At 31.6% G+C, this 19,877-nt stretch overlaps 2 protein-coding genes across 2 annotated transcripts; both read right to left on the minus strand.

Annotated features, from left to right (window-relative positions):
* Positions 1–1,904: 1,904 nt before the first annotated feature.
* LOC132718585 (uncharacterized) lies at positions 1,905–5,376 on the minus strand. The gene is made up of 4 exons (XM_060702301.1): positions 4,865–5,376; positions 4,031–4,251; positions 3,181–3,345; positions 1,905–2,737 (listed from the first exon to the last, which is right to left on the minus strand). Exons 1-4 carry the CDS (start codon positions 5,109–5,111, stop codon positions 2,015–2,017), a joined length of 1,356 nt encoding a protein of 451 aa, XP_060558284.1. The 5' UTR covers positions 5,112–5,376; the 3' UTR covers positions 1,905–2,014.
* A 7,813-nt stretch (positions 5,377–13,189) lies between these two features.
* On the minus strand, positions 13,190–19,877 carry LOC132718584 (uncharacterized; the record flags this gene model as incomplete). Its single annotated transcript, XM_060702300.1, is given in 5 exon segments — positions 13,190–15,330; positions 15,927–16,771; positions 17,190–17,354; positions 18,064–18,284; positions 19,803–19,877. Coding segments are annotated over 5 exon segments (2,153 nt in total), but the record flags the coding sequence as incomplete, so codon positions are not given.

The following is a 19,877-nucleotide window of genomic DNA, read 5'->3' on the forward strand; positions in this document are numbered from 1 at the left end:
CGTTGGATACATAAATAAAGTTTATCTTCTTTCTATTTGTTACAGTTCTGTAAAACTTATAATTTGTAATCTTGGTGTCGTAAGTTTGTGCTATAAATGTGCTAAAATGTCACAAATATAAAGACTTAACAAAATAAAAAGGTCTTGATATAAATCTAAAGTTTAAAAAAAAAATGAAAATTCATATTCAGTGTAATCATACATCTTCAAATACATCGCACTTACATTTCTAAGAAGAAATAAATGTAATATGTAGTCAGTGATAAAACATCTGATCTACATGATCTTAAAATTAATATTCTGTAACTTCTTATCAAATAAATATTTAGGCCAGTAGTAGAACAAGTAGTTTTATTCCATTTCAGATTTGACTACTTTGTTATCAAAATTATTAGAATCCTTATTTGCTTTGAAAGGTTCGGCTACATTTGGCACACTTTCATTATCACAGACAGAATCTTCCACACGTTTGCAAGTATTTTGAATTTCTTCGACATTTGGGCTATCCTTAACAGTGTGTTCAACACTAGGAATTTTGTTCCTTAAAGTGCCCGAGTTTGTATTTATTTCATCGTCAACAGTATTCTTAATTTCATTTAGTTGTTCTTGGGACACTTCATTGCTTGTTACTATGTCAATAAAATGTTTAGTTATAGGGTCAATAGATAATCTTTCTTCCTTATAAACACTTGTTTCAAAGCTTTCACTAGTTAAATCCTTCTGTTGGAACTCAGAATCATTTAACTGTTTTTCCGATAAAGTTTCAATGTCTGTAACACATTCTGTACTTTCATTTGTTAATGTTTCCCTGGGCATTTCAGTTCTGTTTGAAAAAGTGTCATCATATTGTTTTGAAACAGTGCTACTTACAGTCTCGTCCTTGCCTAAAACATTATCAGTAGGTTGTTTTACAACAGGATCAAAATTATGTTCAAATTGTTTTATTGCAGTGGTACTTGAAATTATTTCATTGTTACAATCAACATCATTGTATTGTTCTATCATTGTAACAGTATCACAAGACACACTTATTTTGTTTGCAACACCAGAATCACCTTGAATTTCTACATCATCACAAGATGTGTCTCTTTTGTTTTCGTTGATGCCATGTGTTTCTACATCTAAATTCATATTTCGTTCAAAATCATCAACATTTTTATCAACTGGTTGTCGAACTGTTTTATTTCTTCAGTTACTTTCTTGCATTCCCTATTTTACCTTTCATATTCAGCTTCTAGGAACTCTCTATCTCTCTTCGATGATATCTGTTGTTTTCTGTCTCTGATACTTATTCTGAAAGTAATATGTATAATATATTTACTTCAGTAAGGTAGCCAAGGTTTTGCCGTAACGACTCAAAACAGTAATATATATATGCATGTATGAGTTGGGAAATTTAACCAGCTTTGGCCGCCTAGTAACAATACCAATGAGTCATCGTTATTTAAAAATTTATATGAAGATTTGTGTAAATTTGACATAATAAACCTGTTAGTAATGTGCATTAACATTACATGTGCTTTATTAACAAAAGCATCCTTATTAAAAGGCTTGTAGGATATTATAGATATATTTTAGCTATAAAGCAAAATTATTTCAAAGCATTTAGGTTTGTGCTATGTAAGAAACCCTCTTGCATCTCACTAAAAGCGTATCATATCTTTATTCAGTTACACAACTGAAACTTGACTGCAAAATATGTAAACGTTCAAGTATCAATGTGAATTAAGACTTAACCTTTATACAAACTAACATATGGAATTATTTCTTCACCAAAAAGGAATAAATCTAATTAATGAAAATAGTTCAGTCAGACTTCCCATTTCCCCTTTTATGATACTAAAGTTACATCATCCATTATTTTAATCGTTGTGTAAGTAAATTGGACTAACCTGTCTTTCTTAAGCTGCACAAGTCTTGTTCTCAGCTCTGCTAAAGTTTCTGTGACATCTATTTTAGCCGACACGTTTGAAGGATGCCTCTTTACTGACGTCATTTTTCCAACTGAGCATGTTTAACCATCAATTACTAAATTTGACTCTTCATTATTATCACATTTTGAATCACTTGTTACTTGTTCATTGTCATTTTCATCAAAACTTGAGCAAAGAAAGTCAGATTCTTTTCCCATAGTTGTTTCATGTTCGGATTTAATTGGACTTATATCATTCTGTATAGGACTGAACTCCACTGATTTTCTTTTAGTTATAGTCAATGACTCTGGATTATTACTGGTTAGTTCAGAAATTTTGTGTTCACCAGTTTCAGTAGATGTTTTACCAGTATTGTGCTGAATCTTCAATTCCGACATTATCTCATCTACTAAACTGCTGCCCCTTTTATTAGAGGAAATTCCAAATGTATCAATTTCAAAGTCAAAGAATAAATTATCATCATCTCTATATCTATTTGCGTCATCACTTTTTCTACAGTTTTCATTAGACTTGCTGCAATTACTCACGCTTCCTGTTGTTGGTGATAATGAAGATCCAGTTACACTGGGTCTTTTCACCTGAGTATAAATAGCACCAGTTTCACACACACTAACTCGTGGAAGACTAGAATCTGTGAAACAAGGATGTACTTTTGGAGAGTTTCTGTTTCTATCTAATGAGTTAAATCTGTCTTCAGTTGATTCTGAGGAACATATTCCACAATCACGGTTCTCATGACCGTCTGATCTTGTCTGTTCATCAGGCAATGATGCTGATGATTGTCCACTTGGTTTAACAGATAACTATAATAAAAATAAATATTATTTAGAGAGAAAGATATTTTGCAGAATGATTTAGACTAAAGACCTTAAATCTTTTTTTCACAAGATAGATCCATATTTATCATTCCTTATATTCAAAAACCCAAAATCAAACGATAACCATAAGAACAATTAATGAAAAATATTCTATATGCATTTTTTTCTAATCATTGAAAATCATTTTCTTCCTTTTTCCTTTATCTTTTAATTGTTTTGATTTGTTTGACTGTAAAATAAAAGATCAATATTAGTGTTGTAAAAGTAGTTGTTGTGTGTTTACATTTCAAGTTACGTTTAGTTTCAGTTTCAGTTTGGTTTTAGACCAATTTCAACACATCATTTCTCATATCTCGGTTGGGTGTAAGTGCACCTTACAGGCTTTACTGGATAAAAATAAATTTCAACTTGTAAATTGTGTGACTTACATAAGAAGATCTATTGATAGGATCAGGTACTCGAGTTATCTCAACAGCTTCATGATAAGGATGCGTATCATCCATATAGCCCTCCAATCCTTCAGGTGTTTTCTGTGTACTAGTTTCCTGCATCAGAACTCGAAGCCAGGAACCAAGCTCCGTCCAATTAATTGGCTAAATAACAAAATAATAATACATGTCCAATTAACTGGCTAAATAACAAATAATAATACACTTCCAATTAATTGGCTACATAACAAATGAATAATACATGTCAAATTAATTGGCTAAATAACAAAATAATAATACACAAATACACCTCTTATTCAAGATTGCCTAACATAGATAAAAATGAATCCCTTAAGAACGTCCAAAACGGAAACATTAAAAATGTTGCAGGCTCAATTTGATTTAGCATGTTCATGAATGGTACTTGAAAGTGCTACTGTCCACAGTAAAACTTTTTTACCAAACCTAGTATACTAAACTTGATCTTGGGTTTAATACATAAATACTTCACTTATCGAATTAATGGTTTTAACCAGGCAAGTGTCCTATTTTTTGAACCAGTTTATCCCTATTACTCAAAAGTAACAGCAAATATCACATAGAAATTACATTTCAGAAGCATAATGCATGTTGTATGTGTCCAATACCGGTATTTAAGATACATACGAGTATTGTGTAAAATCTATGACTTCGACAAAATAACAGCCTTTTAAACATTCATATCAATTTTATATCACTTAAGAGACATAGTCGTATATAACATATTTCAACAGAGTACTTTAAAATCTGTAGAAATCAAAGTGCCATCAAATCTGCTCAAAACTCAAGACTTCCTTTCATTCACACATACCTCTATTGTTATTTTCTCCCTATTATTTTCCAGGATCATTAGACCAAGCTCGCTTTTTGTTTCCTTGATGGCTCGCTTTAATATACAATTCCTGAGAAGAAATTCCAACTCGCAAACTTCACTCGTTTGTGTCCGATAACATTCAAAATTGTTCTCATGTACAAGACACCAACGTTTTCCCCATTTACGCTTGTTAAAACTACTGTATACATCGACATAACCTAAAATAGATAATTAAGAATAATTTTAAAGTCTCTGTTCAATATAGTGGTGACTAAACTTGATCTATCATTGTATATGTTTATAATCATTTTAAATAAAGTTAAATGTGATGTATAAAATCCGAACTTTTATATAGCCTTGTATTGTAGTATTTCTAAATTTGATCTATCATTGTATATGTTTAGTTATACTACAATACAAGGCTATATAAAAGTTTGGATTTTATACATCACATTCAACTCTATTTAAAATGATTTTGCATACTATCATTATTATTATTTATAAGTTAGAAGAAAAGTAAAGACCACTAAAGTCAATAAGACAAAATTCCTTTGCTTATAGAGTTGTCAACTCATGGTACCTGTTTCCCGCTGAAACAGTTTTATTCAAGAATGTGCATGAATTTAAGTCAAATTTAGATAAACACTGGCGGTGGAACAACAGAACTCGAATGGACTGATTAGTCTGTCCGTAAGGGACTAATAAAATTTCCCATACATCACAAGGTATCACAAGGAATAATAAATATCATTTTGCATAGATACATTGCATATATCAAAGTAATGAATGAATAATATTAATGAAAATATCTGGAAATTGCCTGCTACTTACCCTGATGTTTAATTTGTTTTTTCATCTCCACAGGAGATTCAAAAACAGACTCTTCAATATAGGTTTCCGGGATGATTGTACTTGTTTTTTCTGACACTTCACTCAGGGACGTTTGAGAGCAAGATAACTGCCTAACCCTCTCAACAGATGGTGACCTTTCTGCACCAACACTGGCAGGTTTCCTGAAGGAGGACCTTTTACCGAGAGGTTCAAAGAATTGAGTGGCCTTGAAAGCAAACGCTCCCATTTTGACTGTCGTCACTCCTGACAGGTCTGAAAAGGACAAAAAACTTATGTTTAACTTTTATATACTATGATCTTCATTCTCACTAAATAGGTCTTATTTGATTAAGAAAATGCCCAAACTATTCTTGGGGAACTTCATTCCCTATTACTGGTCAAGTTTATTTGATCCACCAGTTTTTTATTGACAATAAGTTTACCTAACATGTGTAGAGTTCAAAACATAAATTATCATCTCAAAAAATAGTTATCTTACATTACAAAAAGAGACTGCATAAGAATTATCAAACAATTTCAAATGTTAGCAAAAATGACTAGGATTTAGATTCAAAACATAATTATGCTTCTTGACATGCGCTATTATACATTATTTGGATTTTATTTTCCAGCACTTGCTTATTTTCTATTTTGCTGATCAAGTAAATGAATTATGTAGCAAGTGTTCAGAACTGGGCTATCTTAGGTTCTAGGTCTTAATTGAGAGACGTCACTTGTCTTGCAAAATGACTTACTTTCAAAACTTTTAAGAAATGAAACAAACTATTATCATGCATTCATAATATGCCTTTTTTTGTATGACATAATGTTCAATTTTGTCTGACCCCCTAAAAAGTGAGAAAACGAAAAGCACCTACCCTTCCTTTTCACTTTGTCTGTTCCAGGCTCAACTTCAAAACCATCTGAACTTACAAGTAAGGCATTAGTATTCGATAACTGAACATTACTATGAAAGGAAATTACTTCATAATTGGTAAATCTTTTGAATAAAGGATTGATCTGTATCAAGACTGTTATATTATAACCTCCATGAATCAGTTCATTTATAGGAAGACATATCATCTTTTGTTTTGGTAGGTTCGTCGAATTTTCTGTCTACAGACAACATTGCCTATATTAACATTTTCTCGAAAAGCATGAGCTTTCATACTTAGACACAACATTCCTATGAATAAGATATTCATTTAAATGTCATGAAGTATGACATTGATACTTAAAAGACATAAACTGCCAAAACTTTCACAATCATTTTCATCATTTATATTTTCTTCAATTTACTGACATATATTGTTTCAACATATACTTGTTCTTAACAATTCCTATTGGAACTAACATAACATTTCTTTTCCAGTAATGTTCATAGCCATTGTATTTATTCAATCATCAAAACAAGTAAAAGGAAGATAACCCATTACTTTACATAATAATAATATAATAATAAATACCACATTTATATAGCGCCCTTTTCATTAAAATGTTCAAAGGCGCTTTACATCAATCATATATGTCTAAAACAATATAAATGAACAGGATTATGAACATTAAAAATATTTTGCATTAACTAATTAAAAGTATAAATTATGGAATTATTTTTACATATTAATACAATATAACTTAAAGATCCTTAAAACTCACTTTACAATATTATTGTCATACATTAAAAATTGTCTTCAATATATAATAATAGATAAGATCTTGCTAAATCATCATTATGAAACAATAGAAATACTAAATTGATTTAAAAATTGTTTGTTTAAAAAAAAATAAAACTTTTTAATAAAACTAATATTCAAATAACAGATACTTCGTATTCACTGTTTATAAAATTCATTCATAACAGTCACTGATTATTTTCCATAAGCTAAATTGAAGTAGTGTGTTTTAAGATGTTTTTTGAAACTTTCTACTGTGTTACAGTTTTTTAGATGACTTGGTAGTGAATTCCATAGCTTAGGAGCTGATGCCGAAAAACTCCTTTCACCAAATTTCAGTTTAGTTTTTGGTTGCACTAATCGTACAGGTGCATTTGAAGAGCGCAGATTTCGGGAAGTGGAATAAACTTGAATCATTTCCTGCATATATGATGGAGATTGTTGTTTCAGTGACTTGAAAGTATGTAATAAGATCTTGTAATTCACTCTATATTCGATTGGCAGCCAATGAAGATCTTTCATCACTGGTGTAATATGATCTTTCCTAGATGTACGTTTAATCACACGGGCTGAAGTATTTTGAACAAGTTGAATTTTTTTCATGGTTTGTTGAGGTATACCATATAGAAGAGCATTGCAATAATCCAGTCTTGATGTCACGAGAGAGTTAACGAGTGTTTTTGTAGCTTCTTCGTTGATATATTTTCGAATACGTCCTATCTTACTTATTTGGGCATACGAAGATCTGCACACGGAGCTAACATGATGTTCCATATTAACCCTTGAATCAAGGAATGCACCCAAATTCCTTACACTTGATGACTGTTTGATTTCAACTTGGTCCACATTGACAGTTATATTTTTTCACTGAGTCTGTATTGCTACCCGACGAAAAGACTATAAGTTCTGTTTTGTCTGAATTCAGTTGAGAATGTTGCTGTTCATCCAGAATGTTATTTCTTTTAAGCAGTTTGAGACAGAATCAAGTACAAGTTCAGTTTTGGTGTTGTCCAACGGTTTGAAAGAAATGTATATTTGAGAATCGTCAGCATAGAAAGTGACATTGCAGACCATGTTTTCGACAAATTTCGCCAACAGGTTTTTGTGAAAAAGTATGTAAAATTTTGGTCCTAATACAGAGCCCTGAGGACACTGTATGTCATATGCACAGGGTCAGATAGTTCTCCATCAATACGAACAGTCTGATAGCGACCACTGAGATAAGATCTACACCAAGCGAGCACTTTTCCAGTAAAACCAAAGTCACATTCGAGTCGATTAAGAAGAGTGTTGTGGTCAATCGTGTCAAAGGCAGCAGATAAATCGAGCATTACTAATATTGTAACTTCGCCTTTGTCAAGAGATTGGAGAATGTCATTTTGCACTTTGATAAGTGCAGTTTCTGTGGAATGAAATTTCCTGTATGCAGATTGATTTGGTTCATGTAGATTGTTAGTGTTGAGAAACATATCAAACTGACAGTCAGCCGCAGATTCTAGAAGTTTTGAGTCATATGTTTCATTAACAACTGGTCTAAAGTTTTTCATAATTTCTTGATCCAAATTGTCTTTCTTTAATAGTGGTCTGATTATCGAAGTCTTATTGCGTGGAGGTACGTCGGCGGTGTAAAATGATAAGTTGAACATGTGCGTTAGATATGGTGATACTTCAAGTTTGCATTCTCTTAGGAGCCAAGTCGGTATCGGATCTAGTTCACATGATTTAGTAGATGACTTTGATATGAGCTTAAGAACTTGCTCTTCTGTAATAACTTCAAATTCACTGAATGTTTCTTTAGGCTTTTGTATTTGAGTTGAATTAGATTCATTTGTTATATTACATTCATTTTTAGATGCTATGTCAGATCTGATTTTTTCAATTTTGTTTTCAAGGAAATCACTAAAATCTTGAGCTAGTTCTTTAGCAGAAGTGTGTGATGGGAGCTTAACTTCAGGTTTGTTTCCGAGGAGATGATTTGTTACTTTGAAAATTTGTTTTTTGATCATTTACCACACGATTTTATTTTGTCTTTGTAATATGTTTCACGAGATCTTTCAATTACATCATTTACAACTAAGCACTGACTTCTGTATATTTCATGATCTACAGTTAATTTTGATTCCTGCCATTTTCTTTCAAGTTTACGTTTAATGTGTTTCTCGTCATGTATTTCTTGATTGAACCACGGGCATTGGGGTCTGAGAACAATTGTTTTTGTTTTCTCAGGTGCATGTTTGTCTAACAAAGATGAAAGGACAGTGTGATATTTCTCTGATGCTTCTGCCATGCTGTCTGGTTTAGGACCAAAAAGTTCAGATGATCTAATATCTGCTTTGAAATCTTCAATGTTTATATCACGAGATTTTCTGTATGTGACTGTTTTACGAATAGGTGGTGGTTTTTCGAAACATTAACTTTCATTAGGATAGCAAAATGGTCACGTGTTACTTTTCCGTTTGAAGTTTTAAATCCAGGATCAGTTTTTTAATATCAGATACTACATTTTCATTTTCTTTGTTATGACTACATCTAAAATGTGTCCAGCTACATGTGTCGGTTCATTGACTAACTGTTTTAATCCAAATGTGTTAAGGATGGATAAGAAATTCTGCGCATCACGATTATCAAGTTTATCAATGTGAAAGTTTGTATCTCCTAGAAACACTGTGGTTTTGTCAGTTTCAGCATATTTCGACAGAAAATCAGGAAACTCATTGTTCAAGAATTTTGAAGTACTTAGGCCATTCGTTTTGGATGGAGGAGGTCTATATATTACAACAAGGCGGGTTGAAAAGTCACGAACACTAATGATACAGTCCATGAATTCGAATTGTTCAAAGTCTCCATCTTTACTTGACGAGTCAATTTTGATTTTTATTGAGGTCTTGTGAAGAATGGCAACACCACCACCTTCTCTCTTTAATCTAGGAACATGAGAGATTTTATAACCGTCAGGCACAAGTTCACTAAGACACACTTTTGTCTACTTTACTCCCAAGCCAGGTCTCTGTTATAACCAACATGTCAAGGTCATTGGAAATAATAAAGTCATAGATGGCTAACGTTTTATTTTTAACTGATCTGCAGTTTATCAAACATATTGACATATATTTTGAACCACTGACTGTAGTGTTAGAAATTTGGTTTAACTTGAATCAAATTTTCCTTAATCAACTTTTCTCCTGGTTTTATGTTCGACCCCCTGTAATTTACTGTTTGATTCAACTGTAGGTATAATTTGATTAAGTGTTTTCAGATTATTCAGGTGAATGCCTTGATTTGTATCCCATTCTCTTCTTTTTATTATTTTGTCCACCTTTAGAATTTCTATATTGAAAAAGATTATAATCCTTTAAAGTTTGAAATGGTATCATTACTTAATCCATGTTGCCTTCGGGGTGGTTTTGCTAGTTTTAACAATTGATCTCTATTGTATCGTATAAAGCACATTGTTGTCTATTTTATATCCAGGTTTAAAATTTATATCACCATACATGTATATTTACAAAATATTGTCTTCTAACTATATATATATCCAATTGTTTGATATCAGAATCCAATTAGGAAATGAAATATCCAAGGATTATTCACACACAATATTTCTAATATACTAATAAGACACTATGCAATTTTCCAGCAAAATCTACTTATTCGTTAAAGCACAATAAATTAAATTTAAGGAGCACAAATTTTCGCAGCCTTACACTTAGGCGCACTTCTCTATATGATATTTCCGATAAGAGTTTGCTACCATTAAATTCCGTGCGTTAGTTTAACTCAACAAGGATGTTGTGTTTAGAACTGGATAAAGCATGTATGTCCCATCAAATTTGAACATTTCATGCTTTATTTAATATATTAGTAAACACGTCTAGTTTGATGTGATGTGTACTCAGGAGGTATGTGTTTCACTTTTTTGCAAAAAGTCGATTATATTGTTTAGATATTAGAATTATACACTTTTCCATTGACTAACGTTGTAACCAGGCCATTTCAAAATGGACTTGGTCATATTCGCATTATTTAGGGTTCGTCACACAATTAGCATGACATGTTCTCGGTTACTATAAAAATTTGATTAGCAAACAATGGCATTTTAAAAACGTCGTCCATTTATCAGGTTTTCTCAACTCGACATCTCTATAATATTTGGATGTGGCAAAACAGCCTCGTTTTCATGACCTGATATATTTTTCCACGATTCAAATTATTTTAAATTCTCCACATAGTACTGTAAAAGATACTATTTGCTAAAAACAATGCTATATTGTTGTACGTTTTAATTGAGAGACGGTCACTTAGCTTGCAGAATGACCTACTTTCAAAACTTTTAAGAAATGAACCAAATTCATGTCGGAACTATTATCATGCATATGCCTTTTTGTATGACATAATGTTCAATTTTGTCTGGCCCCCTAAAAAGTTAGAAAACGAAAATCACCTACCCTTCCTTTCCACTTTGTCTGTTCCAGGATCAACTTCAAAACCATCTGAACTTACAAGTAAGGCATTAGTATTCGATAACTGAACATTACTATGAAAGGAAATTTCTTCATAATTGGTAAATCTTTTGAATAAAGGATTGATCTGTATCAAGACTTATATATTATAATTACCATGAATCAGTTCATTTATAAGAAGACATATCATCTTTTGTTTTGGTAGGTTCATCGAATTTTCTGTCTTCAGACAACATTGCCTATATTAACATTTTCTCGAAAAGCATGAGCTTTCATACTAAGACACAACATTCCTATGAATAAGATACTCATTTAAATGTCATGAAGTATGACATTGATACTTAAAAGACATAAACTGCCAAAACTTTCACAATCATTTTCATCATTTATATTTTCTTCAATTTACTGACATATATTGTTTCAACATATACTTGTTCTTAACAATTCCTATTGGAACTAACATAACATTTCTTTTCCAGTAATGTTCATAGCCATTGTATTTATTCAATCATTAAAACAAGTAAAAGAAAGATAACCCATGACTTTACATATGATACGTCCGATAAGAGTTTGCTTGCGTTAGTTTAACTCAACAAGGATATTGTGTTTAAAACTGGATAAAGCATGTATGTCCCAACAAATTTGAACATTTCATGCTTTATTTAATATATTAGTAAACAAGTCTAGTTTGATGTGATGTGTACTCAGGAGGCATGTGTTTCACTTTTTTGCAAAAAGTCGATTATATTGTTAAGATATTAGAATTATACTCTTTTCCGTTGACTAACGTTGTAACCAGGCCATTTCAAAATGGACTTGGCCATACTCGCGTCATTTAGGGTTCGTCACACAATTAGCATGACATGTTCTCGGTTACTATAAAAATTTGATTAGCAAACAATGACATTTTAAAATAGTCGTCCATTTATCAGGTTTTCTCAACTCGACATCTCTATAATATTTGGATGTGGCAAAACAGCCTCTGATATATTTTTCCACGATTCAAATTATTTTAAATTCTCTACATAGTACTGTAAAAGATACTATTTGCTAAAAAAATGCTATATTGTTGTACGTTTCAATTGTGTGTATATATAAATTCCGACTTTTGTTAATTTAGATTTTCATAGTTTCATATTAAGCTTCTATTTTATTATTCATATTGTCTATAAGTAATTGTTGGCAATATTTGTCTTAACCCTTTACCTCTTATATACGCGAAACAACGCACTTTTGATCCCCCCTCCCCTCTTTTAGGCCTCAAATATTGAAAAAATGTCATGTTTGGGCCCAAAACACATGTTTTCGTTTGAGAATTGATTAAAAAAGTGATCATTTTTTTCGGCGCTGATCCCCATTAAAAAGGTACATCAGGGGGTTGCCAGAAGGGGGATGTGCCCCTTCTGTTTGGGGGGTTTGAATGGGGGGGCGGTAGTCCTCCTCATCGCCAAGAAAATGTTGGACTTGTGAGAGGCTGAAAATGGCCCCAGGTCGATCATAAGGTAACATGTAACTAACGCTGAAAAGCGTTTGACTCTATCTGAATCCATTGAGAAGTTGCAGCACTTTGAAATCAATTTTGATGGTAAAAATCTACGCAAAATAGTGATTTTTGGCAATTTTGAGATGTCCCCTCATTGCCATGGCAACAGAAAATAAAAGACTGAGCATGTTGTTACAAAGGCAATTGTCTAGTCAACATTTGTGCCAAGTTTGATTAGCATTGAAGCAGTTTTTATAGTTTTATAGAAATTTGAGCTTTTCACAAAATGCTCATGCAGTAATGGGTTAATTCAGGAAAATAACTTTATCTGATCAAGATATGAAAGAAACTTTCAATCAGTGAAACATTTTCAAACTTCTTTTATGTTTGTTTAAATAGAATGCATGCATTTTAACTTAAATGTGTTCAATGGATAGGCTACCATAGTTGATGGATGTTTTTTATAATGACTCTAGCTAAATATATCAATGTTATGACAATGATTTTCTTGACAACCTCTTTTGAATTTATCTTTAAGTTAGTATGTGTTTATTGTTAGAATCATGTTTTGCAATATTTTTCACTTACTTTTTATCGCATACAGATATATATGGTTTATAGTCCCTTTTTTATTTAATCACAAGCTAATGAATGAATAACTTTACATTGTGAATATATAAGCAGGTTATTCAAAAATAAACCAAACAAGTTTTGTGTATAACAATTGTATTGAAGAGCGTTACACATGTTATTTTAACGTTTGATAAAACACAAGAGCACAAATAATTGTAAAATACCCATTAAACGAGTATAAATGATAAATTGTAACATAGACATAAATTGTTTATATTAACGTAAGATTAACCAACAATAGATTAAAAATTCATAGACGTTTTGTAACAGAATATACAAAACGAGCATACTTCGATTTAAAATTCATTTTATATTATAAACTATTATTTCAGATATGTCATCAATATTTAAAAATGGATTATTCAAATAAAATTTTAAAAAAGCAAAAACCATGTGTTTACTTTTGTTTTCTATTATGATTTAGTAAAGTACCTTCATTTGAAACAAGAATTAATCCCCAGCACGTTATTACTCTGATCAAATTTTAAACGCTAAAAATTATAAGAACTAATAAAAAAGCCCTTGAATTATGTAAGCGAACTTAATTAATTAAAAATACTGTCAATTTAGCAGTTTTTATGTCGAACTACATGATTATCTAAAATTAGCTTCCATCAAATACTTTAATATTCTGGACAAATACATAACTTTTAGTCAGTTCAAGATAAACAGTCATATGGATAAATGGAATTATGGCAGTAAATTTATAGTCAAGAACAACAATAGGTGGGTGCCTCTTTGAAAAACAAATAATTTACATTTCGTGCCTCTTTGAAAAACAAATCATTTACATTTCACATCATCGTTGGATACATAAATAAAATTTATCGTCCTTCTAATGATTACAGTTCTGTAAAACTTATAATTTGTAATCTTGGTCGCGTAAAGGTTTCGTTTACTGTTAATATCAAAATTTTATGAAACTGAACTTTAGCATATCCATTAAACTTTACATTGTTATATAAGCCATTGGTGTTAAAACTTCAAATTTGAATTTACTATATAGAAATTTTTCACAAGTTTGTGCTATAAATATGCTAAAATGTCATAAATATAAAGTCTTAACAAAATAAAAAGGTTGTGATTTAAATCTAAAGTTTAAAAAAATTAAATATCATATTCAGTGTACTCATACATCTTCAAATACATCGCACTTACATTTCTAAGAAGAAATAAATGTAATATGCATACAGTGATAAAACATCTGATTGACATGATCTTAAAATTAACATTCTGTAACTTCTTATTAAATAAATATTTAGGCCAGTAGTAGAACAAGAATTTTATTCTATTTCAGATTTGACTTCTTTGTTATCAAAATTATTAGAATCCTTATTTGCTTTGAAAGGTTCAGCTACATTTGGCACACTTTAATTATCACAGACAGAATCTTCCACACGTTTGCAAGTATTTTGAATTTCTTCGCCATTCCGACAATCATTAACAGTGTGATCAGCACTGGGAATTTTGTTCCGTAAAATGTCCAAGTTTGTATTTATTTCATCGTCAATAGTATCCTTAATTTCATTTTGTCGTTTTTCTGACACTATTTTGCTTGTTACTGTGTCAATAAAATGTTTAGTTACAGGATCACTAGATAATATTTCTTCCTTAGAAACACTTGTATCAAAGCTTTCACTATCACAATCCTTCTGTTGGAACTCAGAATAGTTTAACTGTTTTTCCAATAAAGTTACATTGTCTGCAATACATTCTGTACTTTCATTTGTTAATGTTTCCCTGGACATTTCAGTACTGTTTGAAAGACTATCTTCATATAGTTTTGAAACAGTGCTACTTACATTCCCATCCTTGCCTAAAACATTATCAGTAGGTTGTTTTACAACAGGGTCAAATTGTTTTATTGCAGTGGTACTTGAAATTATGTCATTGTTACAATCAACGTCATTGCACAGTTCTTTCATTTTAACAGTATCACACAACACACTTCTTTTATTTGCAACACCAGAATCACCTTGTATTTCTAGATTATCACAAGATGTACTTTCTCTTTTGTTTTCATTGATGCCTTGGGTTTCCACATCTAAATTCAAATTTCTTTTAAATTCATCTACAATTTTATCAACTGGTTGTTCTAACTGTTTTATTTCTTCAGTTACTTTCTTGCACTCCCTATTTAACCTTTCATATTCAGCTTCTAGGAACTCTCTATCCCTCTCTGATGATATCTGTTGTTTTCTGTCTCTGATACTTATTCTGAAAATAATATGTAAAATATATTTACCTCAGTAAGATAGCCAAGGTTTTGACGTAACGACTCAAAACAGTAATATATATATATACATGTACGAGTTGGAAAATTTAACCAGCTTTGGCCGCCTAGTAACAATACCATTGAGTCTTCATTATTCAAAAAATTATATGAAGATTTGAGCAAACTTGACATAATAAACCTGTTAGTAATGTGCATTTATTAACAAAGGCATCCTTATTAAATGGCTTGTTGACTTTTATAAATATACTTTAGCCACAAGGGGAATTTTAAAGCATTTAGGTTTGTGTTATGTAAGAAACCCGCTTGCATCTGACTAAAAGCGTATCATTTCTTTATTCAGTTACACTACTGAAACTCTACGGCAAAATATGTAAATGTTCAAGTATCAATGTGAATTATTTCAAAGACTTAACCTTTATACATACAAACAAACGGAAGTATTTCTTCACCAAAAAGGAATAAATCTAATTAATGAAAATATTTTAGTCAGACTTTTCATTTCCCCTTTCATGATATCAAAAGTAACATCATCCAATGTTTTTATAAAAAAAATTGTTGTCTAAGTAAATGGACTAACCTGTCTTTCTTAAGCTGTACAAGTCTTGTTCTCAGCTCTGCTAAAGTTTCTGTGACATCTATTTTAGCCGACACGTTTGAAGGATGCCTCTTCACTGACGTCATTTTTCCAACTGAGCATGTTTTAACATCAATTACTAAATTTGGCTCTTCATTATTATCACATTTTAAATCACTTGTTACTTGTTCATTGTCATTTATATCAAAACTTGAGCAAAGAAAATCAGATTCTCTTCCTGAAGTCGTTACATGTTCGGATTTAATTGGACTGATATCATTCTCTATAGGACTGAACTCCACTGATTTCCTTTTAGTTATAGTCAATGACTCTTGATTATTGTCTGTTAGTTCAGAAATGTTCTGTTCACCAGTTTCAGTAGATGTCTTATCAGTATCGTGCTGAATCTTCAATTCCCACATTATCTCATCTACTAAACTGCTGCCCCTTTTATTAGATGAATTTCCAAATGTATCAATTTCAAAGTCAAAGAATAAATTATCATCATCACTATTTGTATTTGTTTCATCACTTTTCCTACAGCTTTCATTTGACTTGCTGCAGTTACTCACGCTTCCTGTTGTTGGTGATAATGAAGATCCAGTTACACTGGGTCTTTTCACCTGAGTATAAATAGCACCAGTTTCACACACACTAACTCGTGGAAGACTAGAATCTGTGAAACAAGGATGTACTTTTGGAGAGTTTCTGTTTCTATCTAATGAATTAAATCTGTCTTCAGTTGATTCTGAGGAACATATTCCACTATCACGGTTCTCATGACCACCTGATCTCGTCTGTTCATCAGGCAATGATGATGATGATTGTCCTCTTGGTTTAACAGATAACTATAATAAAAATACATATTATTTAGCGAGAAAGATATTTTTCAGAATAATTCAGACTTAAGACCTTGAATCTGTTTTGTCACAAGATAGATCCATATTTATCATTTCTTATGTTGGTAAAGCCAAAAAAAACCAATAACCATTAGAACAATTAACCAAAAATATTCTATATGCAATTTTTCTAATCATTGAAAATCTTTTTCCTCATTTTTTCTTTATCTTTTGTTTGGATTTTTTTATTGCAAAATAAAGGATCGATATTATTGTTGTAAAAGATGATTGTGTGTTTACATTTCAGTTTGCGTTTAGTTTGAGTTTGGTTAACACATTATTTCTCATATCTCGGTAAAGTGTCAGTGCACCTTACAGGTTTTACTGGATAAACATATAAACTCAACTGTTAAATTGTGTGACTTACATAGGAAGATCTATTGATAGGATCAGGTACTCGAGTTATCTCAACAGCTTCATGATAAGGATGCGTATCATCCATATAGCCTTCCAGTCCTTCAGGTGTTTTCTGTGTACTAGTTTCCTGCATCAGAATACGAAGCCAGGAACCAAGCTCCGTCCAATTAATTAGCTAAATAACGAAATAATCATTACACGTCCAATTAATTGGCTAAATAACAAATAACAATACACTTCCAATTAATTGGCTACAAACCGAATGAATAATACATGTCAAATTAATTGGCTAAATAACAAAATAATAATACACAAATACACCTTCTATTCAAGATTGCCTAACATAGATAAAAATGAATCCCTTAAGAACGTCAAAACGGAAACATTAAAAATGTTGCAGGCTCAATTTGATGTAGCGTGTTCATGAATGGTACTTGAAAGTGCTAATGTCCACAGTAAAACTTTTTTACCAAACCTAGTATTATACTAAACTTGATCTTGGGTTTAATACATAAATACTTCACCTATCGAATTAATGGTTTTAACCAGGCAAGTAATGGTTTTAACCAGGCAAGTGTCCTATTTTTTGAACCAGTTTATCCCTATTACTCAAAAGTAACAGCAAACATCACATAGAAATTACATTTCAGAAGCATAATGCATGTTGTATGTGTCCAATACCGGTATTTAAGATACATACGAGTATTGTGTAAAATCTATGACTTCGACAAAATAACAGCCTTTTAAACATTCATATTAATATTATATCACTTAAGAGACAGAGTCGTATATAACATATTTCAACAGAGTACTTTAAAATCTGTAGAAATCAAAGTGCCTTCAAATCTGCTCAAAACTCAAGACTTCCTTTCATTCACACATACCTCTATTGTTATTTTCTCCCTATTATTTTCCAGGAGCATTAGACCAAGCTCGCTTTTTGTTTCCTTGATGGCTCGCTTTAATATACAATTCCTGAGAAGAAATTCCAACTCGCAAACTTCACTCGTTTGTGTCCGATAACATTCAAAATTGTTCTCATGTACAAGGCACCAACGTTTTCCCCATTTACGCTTGTTGAAACTACTGTATACATCGACATAACCTAAAATAGATAATAAAGACTAACTATTGTTTTCCAAAAAAGGGTCTCTTTTCAATATATTGGTGACAAAACTTGATTGCTCATTATAAATGTATAGCAATACTAAAATACAAGAGTTTTTGAAAGTTTGGATTTTAAACTTCACATTTGGCTCTAAAAAATTTTTTTTTTACTATATTCATGAGTTAGAAGCAAAAATTAAGACCACTTAAGTCAATAAGACAAATTTCCTTCGCTTGTAGAGTTGTCAACTCATGGAACCTGTTTCCCAGTGAAATAGTTTTATCCAAGAATGTGCATGAATTTAAGTCAAATTTTGATAAACACTGGCGGTGGAAAAAGATTCAAATTTGACCATATTTATTGAAAAAAAACCATATCGGAGCGGATGACAAGATAACAGAACTCGAAGGGACTTATAGTCCATAAGGGACTAATAAAGTTTCCCATACATCACAAGGTATCACTAGAAATGTGTCCATAAGACACATGTGCCCCCACCGCGCCACTGTTCTGTCAATCATTTTACTAAGTCAAGAGAAATAACTCTACAAATACTGGATAAATCCACAAGCGAAACCCCAGGTGCAAATCTAAATATGCTTAGCAACCTGCCCATAAGGTTTAAGGACTATGTCAAATCCTTTTTAAGTAACTTGCGACACAAGTTGAAAATTGCACACAAAAAAATTAAGTGAAGGGCAATAACTCTAAAAAATATTAAATAAATCCAGACAAAAATACCTGGTGCACAACTGCACATGCTGATCAATATTCCTGTAAAGTTACATGACTCTAGGTCAAATACTTTTTGAGTAACTTGCGACACAAGTTGAAAATTGCAAAATTTTACTAAGTCTAGGGCAATAACTTTGAAAATACTAAAAATATATAGACTAAAATACACAGGTGCACAACTACACATGCTGATCAACATTCCTGTAAAGTTTCATGACTCTAGGTCAAAAACTTTTTGAGTAACTTGCGACACAAGTTGAAAATTGCAAAATTTTACTAAGTCTAGGGCAATAACTCTGAAAATACTAAAAATATATAGACTAAAATACCCAGGTGCACAACTACACATGATGATCAACATTCCTGTAAAGTTTCATGACTCTAGGTCAAATACTTTTTGAGTTACGTGCGACACAAAAGTGAACGGACGTACGGACGGAAGGACGGACGTTCTAACAGGAGAGTAATAATGTGGCTACTCTATTGTTCTCTCTATTGTTCTTTTAAGCCACACAAAAGAAAATAGCCACATAAAAGCATTACGGAATGAATGACATCAAAGAGAAAGAACAGTTATTTATTGTCCCTCTAGCCACATAATTACTCTCCTGTGAGTGCGGACGGACATACGGACGGACGGACGGACAAGGGTAAATCTAAATGCCCGCCACTAACGTGGGGGCACAACAAGGTAAGATAAATATCATTTTACATAATTATTTATTAATATAATGAATGAAAAATGTTAATGAAATTATCTAGCAATTATCCTATTCTTACCCTGATGTTTAATATGTTTTTTCATCTCCACAGGAGATTCAAAAACAGACTCTTCAATATGGGTTTCCGGGATGA

The sequence above is a fragment of the Ruditapes philippinarum genome, unplaced genomic scaffold (genome assembly GCF_026571515.1).
Source record: "Ruditapes philippinarum isolate M1 unplaced genomic scaffold, ASM2657151v2 ctg5530_1_1_1_1, whole genome shotgun sequence".
NCBI lineage: Eukaryota > Metazoa > Mollusca > Bivalvia > Venerida > Veneridae > Ruditapes > Ruditapes philippinarum.